Source organism: Mya arenaria, chromosome 13, assembly GCF_026914265.1.
Source record: "Mya arenaria isolate MELC-2E11 chromosome 13, ASM2691426v1".
NCBI lineage: Eukaryota > Metazoa > Mollusca > Bivalvia > Myida > Myidae > Mya > Mya arenaria.
The window spans coordinates 50691549-50705914 of NC_069134.1; the positions used below are offsets into that span (position 1 = coordinate 50691549).

Below are 14366 nucleotides of genomic sequence, written 5' to 3' on the forward strand. Positions count from 1 at the left end.
CGGTACTATCGTTTACTTTTAAGAGCTGTTTGTATTGCGGTGGGAAAAGTACATGTCGCCCATATTTCTTTTACTTCATATTTAAAATATCGATGGCTTAACACTTTTTATAATAATTTTAGTTTATAATTGACATTTTTTTTAGTTTTGCATTGCATGTACATGTATTTCAACTCTGAAGATAAGAATTGCCGTACACATTATTATTCCAAAATATTGTCTCAAAGTACTATGATTTTACTAAGTTACGATGGGTGCTTAATTTCAAGGGAAGAACATACTTAAACATCTGGGCTAAAAGAAAATCAAGTCATTACTAATTCATGAAAAAATAATTTTTAATAAAAACTTCATCACAATGATATTTTTTTTTCAATGACTAAAACAATGAACAGTTTGCAATGATAAAAACAACAATATCTGCCAGAACATAGCATCAAATTATCACAATATCAGGCATATTTATACAATGTAGAATAATAGAAATATATACACACTTAAGAATTAATGTACTTACACATTGCACCATGATTTTTTTTTTTATATTTACATATTTCAATTAAATTAACAACATATTTAGGTAAAAACTAATTGTAAATCAAGAATTCCACAAAAACAGATGAGTTTATTTCTGTCCAGAGCGCCCATCATTTTTTCCAGTAAAGGCCACCTTTAACCTAATGACCATAAAATCAATAGGGGTCATGTACCATCCATCCAAAAGTTATGAATGGAAAGGCAAGCGTGACGCCAACACTGAAGGACAAGTAATTCCTATACATCTGCCAAGCTTTGCAGGGGACAAAGCAACAAAACAAAACACAAAATCAGACACTATAGTAGCATATACTCATTTATTTTAGTTCATTTGTGACGAAAGCTGATAGCTTATAGAACCACTCAAGTCCATTTCCTGGGCAGAAACCAGTACTGTGTTCTTTTCAAAAGGCCATGAGAAAGTACCTGTGGTGGGGATCGAACCCACGACCTCTTGGGTAAGAGGCGGACACCTATACCACTTGACCACTCTCACCCCTGGTGAGACACTATACATTTATGACTGTCATGTTTTACCAGAGCTGAGGTAACATTTAGCATTCTCTGTAGCCTATGTGATAAAGCAAACGATTGATAATTATATCTTAAATAATTATAGAAAAATGTCCCTGACTGAAAACTACCATTTTTTATATGCTGCCAAGTACTGAGAAACTTTAGTAGAATGCCTTTTATAATTTGGATTTGTCTTTTTTGATGAATACAGTAAATATGTTTCTTACAAACAAACAACCATTTTTAAAAAACTGCCAGTTACTGCAAAAATTTAAGTAGAATGCTCTATTTAATTTTAGATTTATCTTTCTTGATGATAACAGAAAAATATGTCACCGACAGAATACCAATTCAATTTTTTATATACTACCAATTACCCGGACAATTTCAGCAGAATGCCATCTATATAACTTTGTAATGATTGTTTTTGATGTATACAGAAGAACATATCCCTGATGGATAACCAACCTTTTTTTTAAACTATTCATCACAATGACAAACATTTTTAACAACTTTTAGTAGAATGCAGTCTAAAATTTGGCAGATACTAGTTTGCATACATTCAACTAACAACATCCCATCAGTAAAACACATTTACTTGACTGTGTATATGTGTAAGATAAAAGCTCTAAAAAGCCACAAAAGAATTATTATAATACAACAAATACCGAAGGTACTGCATATATCACAAAGACAATTTACACTTTAATAATTAAAAATCTAGTATTTATAAGGCCACAATTGAAAAATAATTTGTTGGCCTAACCTGTCCAACAGTTTGAAGGGTGAGTAGGAAGGTTGTTTTATTTTTTGTTTTTGTTTTTACCCCCTAACCCCTTAATTCTGTTATGATGAAAGAAATAACCAACAGGGATGCTAAAAAAACTTTTCTGTCACATGTATTTTTGGAAGTTGGTTTGGTGATGCCGAACAATATATTTATCTATAATGGCCTTACTTTAACATCAATTCAAATAACGGACAAGAAACAAATATTTCTTCAAATCTGGGTTTCTAAAACAATCCCTTTCCCATCGTCAAATAACAATTCATAATACATAACAAACCTATATCTTTCAAAGGCTATTTCTAGTCATGATAGTGCCAGCTGCATCGATCATACCTCTGGAACATATTTAGCAAAAAATAGTACGAGCTTTTACAAACAAATTCCATCAGCAGTGTCTTTGTGTGTCAGATATGAATAGACCTTTGCTTTAATTAATAAGCTGAACACATACAAATTAAACAGAGAAGTGAGCGAAGACTTATTCCGGATAAATAATTCTTACATATACTTTCTTCTTCATTTGAACTTAAGAATCTCCCATTAAAATTTTGATTATCATGACAACACACTTTTTAATCACCCTTAACAATATTTTCTTTAAATCAAATCACGTCCACAGTGGCAACTCAAACATCCAGTCTTCCAATGCTTGTAACTAACACCCTCCTTTCAGCAGCATTATGCAACATCTATCTATGGCAAACAACAAAAGCCCTACATAACACTCCTACTTCCTGGCGGGGCTTATCACAAAATTTCTTCTTCATCTGCCATCAAGGGCTGGATATCTTCATTATCCTTTATCAAACCTGAAAATGTTTTCATAAGTTTCATAATCATATTTGACAGGGGCATAACTAGTAAAGCAGACATTATCCTTTATCAACCCTGAAAATGTATTCATAAGTTTCATAATCATATTTGACAGGGGTATAACTAGTAAAGCAGACATTATCCTTTATCAAACCTGAAAATGTATTCATAAGTTTCATAATCATATTTGACAGGAGCATATATAAAAAAAATAACATTTATGTATCAGTAATTAAAGTGATAGAAAATGTAAAACAAGAAGGTTGTCAAAGGAGAGACGCTTGATAATCAATTAGATTTCTCCGAATTGGATCTGCCAGTTATCAGGAGAGACCATCATTGTCAAACATTATTTTGAAGTTATATTTAAGCATCATAGCTAAAAGCATTGAAAATATAAAATAAAATAAAATAAAGTTGTTATACCTTTGCTTAGGATTTCATAAGAAACACTTGAGTGTGACTGGACAGTTAAAATGACTTTGGTTAAATAATGACAATGTAAGGACTACAACTCCAGAGTGATTAGTGCAATGTGGCTGTTTATCAAATTTGTTTGCAATACTTTGCCCTTAAATATAGTAACCCTTTGTAATTAGGATTGGATTGTAGATGCAGTGCTGACTTCGATGTAGTTTTCACTGTAGTTTTCGCTTTGGATGAGGTGTGCAGGGAATGCCCACATTATGTGTTACCGGTACCTTTAAACTTACTATGACTACCAGACTGAGTCTACTAATACCCTACCTTGTTCTACCATAGACTGGTGCAGCTGCGATGCTGACTTGGATGTAGTCTTGGCTGTGGACTTCTTTGGATGAGGGGATTCCGGTATGTTGATTGCCACCAACATCGCGATTATCACGAGGACCGTCCCAAAGGCAAATGGTGGCCCAGGAATTACTGACTGAAACGTGAGTAAACATTGGATATTTGGAATTTCTTAATTTTTGCATTTTACTTTCTGTTAGTTAAATGGTCTAGTTTTTCTCCAACATTAAGAGAAAAACACTTTTAACCAATTTTATATGAATGTTAATAGATGGATTTAAAAAAAAAAATATGAATGTTTAATTTGCAATTTTGCTCAAACTTTAAATATTTTAATTGTTAATGTTGTTAATCTTTTTAAATATACACATCATATAGTTCCATACTTTGTGGACAGTATGCTTTGAATCGAATATAAAAAAACCCACCTGTAATGTTATTATTCAATTTAAAATATACATAAAAAGTAACCAGAAATTGCTTATGGGATAGGGAAATTTGTCAAGAAAAGGTTACTTAGGCGAAAATCTGTTACACTGTGTACATGTTAATCTAAGGTTAGCTAATCAAGCCTTGTTTTACTAATAACACTTTATGAAAGCCAATCAAAACTAGAAACAGTGAAGTTAAGAAAGATTAAGCTGTGACAAGCAAAAATAGGTGTTATAGTTTGGTTTTAAATTTGCCATTTTTTGGCATCATATCAAACATGATTTAAACATTGGAATTTCAGCTTTACCCTGCTTACTTTATTTTTACGCTGCTTATGTTATTTTTACCCTGCTAACATCATTTTACCCTGCTTAAATGATTTACCCTGCTTTAAAACATAATCTACCCTGCTTACATAATTTACCCTGCTTACGTCATTTTACCCTACTAACATAATTTTACCCTGCTTACTTAATTTTTACCCTGCATTTTTACCCTGCTTACATCATTTTACCCTCCTTACATCATTTTTACCCTGCTTTCATCATTTCTACTCTGCTTATATAAATTTTATTTAAGGCCTATTCCTGCTTGTCATTGTTTTTAGATAGAACGGCAAAATCAGAGACAAAGCTTACCTTCCAGTGCTAAGGTAAGATAAGATTAAGAAAATGAGAAGACATATTTTTGGTACAGCATTGCTATTGATATATATACGTAATTAATAGTCAGTAGTGATTAAAGACTGTAAAAGCACCTTAGCGTTTGAGCTTGTGTCTCCACTTAATAGTTAAGAAAAGCAAAAAATAAACACTATATTACTTTATAACAAGTTTGGAAAGGCAATATGCAATTCACTTACATCTTTATGAGGGATGGATGCCGACCCATTTAGCTGTTTTGACTTGGACACATCACTGATGTTCGTCGTCTCATTCAGATCAACGTGAAAGAGGTAGAAAATAAAGCCAAACAATGCGGGGCCAAGCCCGTTACACAAGCCTCGAATACCCGTGACTACGCCCTGGGCTACACCTGAAAATAAAAAGAAAAATTTACAAGAAGAAAAAACAGAGGCTGATGCTCATTTGTTTTTATTTTTTAAAAGGATGCAAAGGGGCATAACTCAGTAATTATCAAAGTTAGAGTCACGGGCCTTGCCAGTATGGCAACTGGTGTACCTAGTTTCATGGGAATATCTTGAAAAATGTTTTGGAGTACTGGATAAACAGACAATAAAAGAACCATGTTGATTGGACTCAATATGGTAAAGAAATTGCAATTTTTAGAAAAAATAATCCCTTGCATCTTTTAAGACATACCTTGATGAAAATAATTTTCTTTCATTTACTTATAAAAACAGAGGATACAAGAACGATACACAGTTTTAACTCTTAGATGCACAAGTTCCATGATCATAATTTGGGCACACTTTGAGAGTGAGGCACCAGTGAAATTTCAAGATTGCTCAATTCAGTCCTTTTGAACAACTGCATTGAGAACATTAATCCATGGACCAAAACATCAAATAATGAAAGTAATCCGAACAAAACAATTTATCAGGGCTAAAATAGGTCGGAAACCACTAAGATGTCCTAAGTTTCTTGTAACAAAATTGAGTTTGACGTTAAAGCAGAGTAAAGTACATGTCCAATTTATCAAAGAAAGCTTCTGTGAAATTGAGTACTATATAACCATAGAGCTTTAATCTTAATTCACTCCTACGCACAGGGTACAGAAGGTAAAAAAAAGCAGCTCTATATGTGCTTTTCAAATATTGATCTCCCTGAGCCAATTTATGACCACTGCGTTCGAGAATGAATAATGCGTCTTTTCAACTTCCCCGAACTTAAGATAACCCCATATTTCATCCAAAATACAATGGCATTAGTCTTAACAGAGAACAGATTCTTGACATTTGACTGACAAACTCATTTAAAATCATCCCCAGCACGAATGTTGAGGAAATGGTGGAGTTAATGTAACAGAACTGACTAAATCTGGGGGAAAAGCATTGCAAACGTAAGCAGTCTCGGTGATATGCCAATAATCTTAACCATTTAACTAAGATAATATAGCAACAGAAGTTCAAAGCTAGACATTAATAACCTATGTTCTAGAATTACGAGAAAAGAAGATTCCATCTTTGTACAAGTGAAAATGGCAATCTTCTTAGCACTGTCTGGGGCTGGTGTACAAGGTTTTCATCTATCATTGATCTAGTAGGCCTTTGTGTTCTATTGAATATTCAGTTATATGTTTATGTCTTTGTGCTGCTGCTAAGAATATATCAAGCAAATGGCTATGATTATATTAAAGACACTATATGTCCAAGGTGGCTGCAGAAAAGGGACAGGGTGCTAAAGGAGACAATGACACACTGTATTTGAATGATAAGAACTTGAACATTATGAATTTGAAAGAAAATATCAATGCTTTTGTTTTATTTAGGTAATATTAGGTTTCAACTGCCAAATATGTAGAGGATTCGAGAGGATCTGCAGAACTGCAGCTTATGGCTTAAAGCTGCACTCTCACAGATTGAATGTTTTGACAACCTTTTTATTTACACTTCATACACTTGCCCTCATGGTGAAATCATGTACTTGCCTTCATGATTAAAATCATACACTTGCCCTCATGGTGAAATCATATACTTGCCTTCATGATTAAAATCATACACTTGCCCTCATGGTGAAATCATATACTTGCCTTCATGATTAAAATCATACACTTGCTCTCATGGTGAAATCATATACTTGCCTTCATGATTAAAATCATACACTTGCCCTCATGGTGAAATCATATACTTGCCTTCATGATTAAAATCATACACTTGCCCTCATGGTGCAATCATACACTGGCCCTCATGGTGAAATCATACACTTGCCCTCATGGTGCAATCATACACTGGCCCTCATGGTGAAATCATACACTTTCCTTCATGGTGAAATCATACAGTTGCATTCATGATTGAAATAATACATTTGCCCTCGAGATTAAAACCATACACTTGCCTTCATAATTGAAATCATACATTTGCCCTTATGTTTGAAATCATACACCTGCGCTCATTTATAATTTCAAATACTTGGGCTTGTGGAAACAGTTATTATTGGTCCTCTGGGTGAAAGATGGTTGAGAAATATGTATCTAAGTTTTTTTCTTATCTGCCTGTTTAAAGGCAATAGTGAACTATGAGACCAAAGGCATTCTGGCCAACACAGACAAAATTTGACTAAGGAAAACAGGTTTATCTTAAATATTCCAAGGGAAGTAACAAAGATATACTTAACTTCTTTTCCTACCATAGTTGCGGGGTTGGCACAAAATATGGATGACACACCATTGTACACAGCACAATCTTTTGCGCAATTGATTCAACTTTCTCAATCTTTACATTTGAAAAGAAACTTAAACTAAGTAAATACCATAACAACAGCATCACCACCCAGAGTGGAATCACAACCTCCTGGGGTGAGAGGCTGACAACTGTACAACAACACCACTCTTTACCCGGTTGGGATGGAACCACAACCACTTATGTGAGAGGTGGACATTTGTACTGTTAGATCACTCTTACCCCAATTGGGGTAAAACCCACAATATCTGGAACGAGAGGGGGAAACCTGTACCACTAGACCACTCTAACCCTGGTGGGGAAGGAACAAACAGCCTCTTGGGTCAGAGGCAGACACTTGTACCACTAGACCACTCTCAACCTGGTGGGGAAGGAACAAACAGCCTCTTGGGTCAGAGGCAGACACTTGTACCACTAGACCACTCTCAACCTGGTGGGGAAGGAACAAACAGCCTCTTGGGTCAGAGGCAGACACTTGTACCACTAGACCACTCTAACCCTGGTGGGGAAGGAACAAACAGCCTCTTGGGTCAGAGGCAGACACTTGTACCACTAGACCACTCTCAACCTGGTGGGGAAGGAACCAACAACCTCTTGGGTCAGAGGCAGACACTTGTACCACTAGACCACTCTAACCCTGGTGGGGAAGGAACCAACAACCTCTTGGGTCAGAGGCAGACACTTGTACCACTAGACCACTCTCAACCTGGTGGGGAAGGAACAAACAGCCTCTTGGGTCAGAGGCAGACACCTGTACCACTAGACCACTCCCACCCTGGTGGGAAAGGAACAAACAGCCTCTTGGGTCAGAGGCAGACACCTGTACCACTAGACCACTCCCACCCTGGTGGGAAAGGAACAAACAGCCTCTTGGGTCAGAGGCAGACACTTGTACCACTAGACCACTCTAACCCTGGTGGGAAAGGAACAAACAGCCTCTTGGGTCAGAGGCAGACACCTGTACCACTAGACCACTCTAACCCTGGTGGGGAAGGAACCAACAACCTCTTGGGTCAGAGGCAGACACTTGTACCACTAGACCACTCTCAACCTGGTGGGGAAGGAACAAACAGCCTCTTGGGTCAGAGGCAGACACCTGTACCACTAGACCACTCTAACCCTGGTGGGGAAGGAACAAACAGCCTCTTGGGTCAGAGGCAGACACTTGTACCACTAGACCACTCTCAACCTGGTGGGGAAGGAACCAACAACCTCTTGGGTCAGAGGCAGACACTTGTACCACTAGACCACTCTAACCCTGGTGGGGAAGGAACCAACAACCTCTTGGGTCAGAGGCAGACACTTGTACCACTAGACCACTCTCAACCTGGTGGGGAAGGAACAAACAGCCTCTTGGGTCAGAGGCAGACACCTGTACCACTAGACCACTCTCAACCTGGTGGGGAAGGAACAAACAGCCTCTTGGGTCAGAGGCAGACACTTGTACCACTAGACCACTCTCAACCTGGTGGGGAAGGAACAAACAGCCTCTTGGGTCAGAGGCAGACACCTGTACCACTAGACCACTCCCACCCTGGTGGGAAAGGAACAAACAGCCTCTTGGGTCAGAGGCAGACACCTGTACCACTAGACCACTCCCACCCTGGTGGGAAAGGAACAAACAGCCTCTTGGGTCAGAGGCAGACACCTGTACCACTAGACCACTCCCACCCTGGTGGGAAAGGAACAAACAGCCTCTTGGGTAAGAGGCAGACACCTGTACCACTAGACCACTCCCACCCTGGTGGGAAAGGAACCAACAACCTCTTGGGTAAGAGGCAGACACCTATACCACTAGACCACTCCCACCCTGGTGGAAAAGGAACCAACAACCTCTTGGGTCAGAGGCAGACACCTGTACCACTAGACCACTCCCACCCTGGTGGGAAAGGAACCAACAACCTCTTGAGTGAGAGGCAGACACCTATACCATTAGACCACTCCCACCCTGGTGGGAAAGGAACCAACAACCTCTTGAGTGAGAGGCAGACACCTATACCATTAGAACACTCCCACCCTGGTGGGAAAGGAACCAACAACCTCTTGAGTGAGAGGCAGACACCTATACCATTAGAACACTCCCACCCTGGTGGGAAACGAACCAACAACCTCTTGAGTGAGAGGCAGACACCTATACCATTAGAACACTCCCACCCTGGTGGGAAAGGAACCAACAACCTCTTGAGTGAGAGACAGACACCTATACCATTAGAACACTCCCACCCTGGTGGGAAAGGAACCAACAACCTCTTGAGTGAGAGGCAGACACTTGTACCACTAGACCACTCTCAACCTGGTGGGGAAGGAACAAACAGCCTCTTGGGTCAGAGGCAGACACCTGTTCCACTAGACCACTCCCACCCTGGTGGGAAAGGAACCAACAACCTCTTGAGTGAGAGGCAGACACCTATACCATTAGAACACTCCCACCCTGGTGGGAAAGGAACCAACAACCTCTTGAGTGAGAGGCAGACACCTATACCATTAGACCACTCCCACACTGGTGGGAAAGGAACCAACAACCTCTTGGGTCAGAGGCAGACACCTATACCATTAGACCACTCCCACCCTGGTGGGAAAGGAACCAACAACCTCTTGAGTGAGAGACAGACACCTATACCATTAGAACACTCCCACCCTGGTGAGAAAGGAACCAACAACCTCTTGAGTGAGAGGCAGACACCTATACCATTAGAACACTCCCACCCTGATGGGAAAGGAACCAACAACCTCTTGAGTGAGAGGCAGACACCTATACCATTAGAACACTCCCACCCTGGTGGGAAAGGAACCAACAACCTCTTGAGTGAGAGGCAGACACCTATACCATTAGAACACTCCCACCCTGGTGGGAAAGGAACCAACAACCTCTTGAGTGAGAGGCAGACACCTATACCATTAGAACACTCCCAACCTGGTGGGAAAGGAAACAACAACCTCTTGAGTGAGAGGCAGACACTTGTACCACTAGACCACTCTCAACCTGGTGGGGAAGGAACAAACAGCCTCTTGGGTCAGAGGCAGACACCTGTACCATTAGAACACTCCCACCCTGGTGGGAAAGGAACCAACAACCTCTTGAGTGAGAGGCAGACACCTATACCATTAGAACACTCCCACCCTGGTGGGAAAGGAACCAACAACCTCTTGAGTGAGAGGCAGACACCTATACCATTAGACCACTCCCACCCTGGTGGGAAAGGAACCAACAACCTCTTGAGTGAGAGGCAGACACCTATACCATTAGAACACTCCCACCCTGGTGGGAAAGGAACCAACAACCTCTTGGGTGAGAGGCAGACACCTATACCATTAGAACACTCCCACCCTGGTGGGAAAGGAACCAACAACCTCTTGAGTGAGAGACAGACACCTATACCATTAGAACACTCCCACCCTGGTGAGGAAGGAACCAACAACCTCTTGAGTGAGAGGCAGACACCTATACCATTAGAACACTCCCACACTGGTGAGGAAGGAACCAACAACCTCTTGAGTGAGAGGCAGACACCTATACCATTAGAACACTCCCACCCTGGTGAGGAAGGAACCAACAACCTCATGAGTGAGAGGCAGACACCTATACCATTAGAACACTCCCACCCTGGTGGGAAAGGAACCAACAACCTCTTGAGTGAGAGGCAGACACCTATACCATTAGAACACTCCCACCCTGGTGGGAAAGGAACCAACAACCTCTTGGGTCAGAGACAGACACCTATACCATTAGAACACTCCCACCCTGGTGGGAAAGGAACCAACAACCTCTTGGGTCAGAGACAGACAACTATACCATTAGAACACTCCCACCCTGGTGAGGAAGGAACCAACAACCTCTTGAGTGAGAGGCAGACACCTATACCATTAGAACACTCCCACACTGGTGGGAAAGGAACCAACAACCTCTTGAGTGAGAGGCAGACACCTATACCATTAGAACACTCCCACCCTGGTGGGAAAGGAACCAACAACCTCTTGGGTGAGAGGCAGACACCTATACCATTAGAACACTCCCTCACTGGTGGGAAAGGAACCAACAACCTCTTGGGTGAGAGGCAGACACCTATACCATTAGAACACTCCCACACTGGTGGGAAAGGAACCAACAACCTCTTGGGTCAGAGGCAGACAACTATACCATTAGAACACTCCCACCCTGGTGAGGAAGGAACCAACAACCTCTTGAGTGAGAGGCAGACAACTATACCATTAGAACACTCCCACCCTGGTGGGAAAGGAACCAACAACCTCTTGAGTGAGAGGCAGACACCTATACCATTAGAACACTCCCACCCTGGTGAGGAAGGAACCAACAACCTCTTGAGTGAGAGGCAGACACCTATACCATTAGAACACTCCCACCCTGGTGGGAAAGGAACCAACAACCTCTTGAGTGAGAGGCAGACACCTATACCATTAGAACACTACCACCCTGGTGGGAAAGGAACCAACAACCTCTTGAGTGAGAGACAGACACCTATACCATTAGAACACTCCCACCCTGGTGGGAAAGGAACCAACAACCTCTTGAGTGAGAGGCAGACACTTGTACCACTAGACCACTCTCAACCTGGTGGGGAAGGAACAAACAGCCTCTTGGGTCAGAGGCAGACACCTGTTCCACTGGACCACTCCCACCCTGGTGGGAAAGGAACCAACAACCTCTTGAGTGAGGGGCAGACACCTATACCATTAGAACACTCCCACCCTGGTGGGAAAGGAACCAACAACCTCTTGAGTGAGAGGCAGACACCTATACCATTAGACCACTCTAACCCTGGTGGGGAAGGAACCAACAACCTCTTGGGTAAGAGGCAGACACTTGTACCACTAGACCACTCTCAACCTGGTGGGGAAGGAACACACAGCCTCTTGGGTCAGAGGAAGACACCTGTTCCACTAGACCACTCCCACCCTGGTGGGAAAGGAACCAACAACCTCTTGAGTGAGAGGCAGACACCTATACCATTAGAACACTCCCACCCTGGTGGGAAAGGAACCAACAACCTCTTGAGTGAGAGGCAGACACCTATACCATTAGACCACTCCCACCCTGGTGGGAAAGGAACCAACAACCTCTTGGGTCAGAGGCAGACACCTATACCATTAGACCACTCCCACCCTGGTGGGAAAGGAACCAACAACCTCTTGAGTGAGAGACAGACACCTATACCATTAGAACACTCCCACCCTGGTGAGAAAGGAACCAACAACCTCTTGAGTGAGAGGCAGACACCTATACCATTAGAACACTCCCACCCTGGTGGGAAAGGAACCAACAACCTCTTGGGTGAGAGGCAGACACCTATACCATTAGAACACTCCCACCCTGATGGGAAAGGAACCAACAACCTCTTGAGTGAGAGGCAGACACCTATACCATTAGAACACTCCCACCCTGGTGGGAAAGGAACCAACAACCTCTTGAGTGAGTGGCAGACACCTATACCATTAGAACACTCCCACACTGGTGAGGAAGGAACCAACAACCTCTTGAGTGAGAGGCAGACACCTATACCATTAGAACTCTCCCACCCTGGTGAGGAAGGAACCAACAACCTCATGAGTGAGAGGCAGACACCTATACCATTAGAACACTCCCACCCTGGTGGGAAAGGAACCAACAACCTCTTGAGTGAGAGGCAGACACCTATACCATTAGAACACTCCCAACCTGGTGGGAAAGGAACCAACAACCTCTTGGGTCAGAGACAGACACCTATACCATTAGAACACTCCCACCCTGGTGGGAAAGGAACCAACAACCTCTTGGGTCAGAGACAGACAACTATACCATTAGAACACTCCCACCCTGGTGAGGAAGGAACCAACAACCTCTTGAGTGAGAGGCAGACACCTATACCATTAGAACACTCCCACACTGGTGGGAAAGGAACCAACAACCTCTTGAGTGAGAGGCAGACACCTATACCATTAGAACACTCCCACCCTGGTGGGAAAGGAACCAACAACCTCTTGGGTGAGAGGCAGACACCTATACCATTAGAACACTCCCTCACTGGTGGGAAAGGAACCAACAACCTCTTGGGTGAGAGGCAGACACCTATACCATTAGAACACTCCCACACTGGTGGGAAAGGAACCAACAACCTCTTGGGTCAGAGGCAGACAACTATACCATTAGAACACTCCCACCCTGGTGAGGAAGGAACCAACAACCTCTTGAGTGAGAGGCAGACAACTATACCATTAGAACACTCCCACCCTGGTGGGAAAGGAACCAACAACCTCTTGAGTGAGAGGCAGACACCTATACCATTAGAACACTCCCACCCTGGTGAGGAAGGAACCAACAACCTCTTGAGTGAGAGGCAGACACCTATACCATTAGAACACTCCCACCCTGGTGGGAAAGGAACCAACAACCTCTTGAGTGAGAGGCAGACACCTATACCATTAGAACACTCCCACCCTGGTGGGAAAGGAACCAACAACCTCTTGAGTGAGAGACAGACACCTATACCATTAGAACACTCCCACCCTGGTGGGAAAGGAACCAACAACCTCTTGGGTCAGAGACAGACACCTATACCATTAGAACACTCCCACCCTGGTGAGGAAGGACCCAACAACCTCTTGGGTCAAAGGCAGACACCTATACCATAAGAACACTCCCACCCTGGTGGGAAAGGAACCAACAACCTCTTGAGTGAGAGGCAGACACCTGTACCATTAGAACACTCCCACCCTGGTGGGAAAGGAACCAACAACCTCTTGAGTGAGAGGCAGACACCTATACCATTAGAACACTCCCACCCTGGTGGGAAAGGAACCAACAACCTCTTGAGTGAGAGGCAGACACCTATACCATTAGAACACTACCACCCTGGTGGGAAAGGAACCAACAACCTCTTGAGTGAGAGGCAGACACCTATACCATTAGAACACTCCCACCCTGGTGAGGAAGGAACCAACAACCTCTTGAGTGAGAGGCAGACACCTATACCATTAGAACACTCCCACCCTGGTGAGGAAGGAACCAACAACCTCTTGAGTGAGAGGCAGACACCTATACCATTAGAACACTCCCACCCTGGTGGGAAAGGAACCAACAACCTCTTGAGTGAGAGGCAGACAACTATACCATTAGAACACTACCACCCTGGTGGGAAAGGAACCAACAAC

General features: G+C 42.4%; 1 protein-coding gene across 1 annotated transcript in view; it reads right to left on the reverse strand.

The window, feature by feature from the left end:
• Positions 1 to 317: 317 nt before the first annotated feature.
• LOC128213773 (hippocampus abundant transcript 1 protein-like) overlaps positions 318 to 14366 on the reverse strand; it is a 31139-nt gene continuing 17090 nt past the window's right edge. The window contains exons 11-13 of the mRNA XM_052919822.1: positions 4722 to 4894; positions 3404 to 3563; positions 318 to 2652 (exon numbers count right to left, since the gene is read on the reverse strand). Of these exons, the coding sequence (XP_052775782.1) occupies positions 2591 to 2652; positions 3404 to 3563; positions 4722 to 4894 (395 nt within the window). The 3' untranslated portion in view covers positions 318 to 2590. The remainder of the gene's footprint in view (positions 2653 to 3403; positions 3564 to 4721; positions 4895 to 14366) is intronic.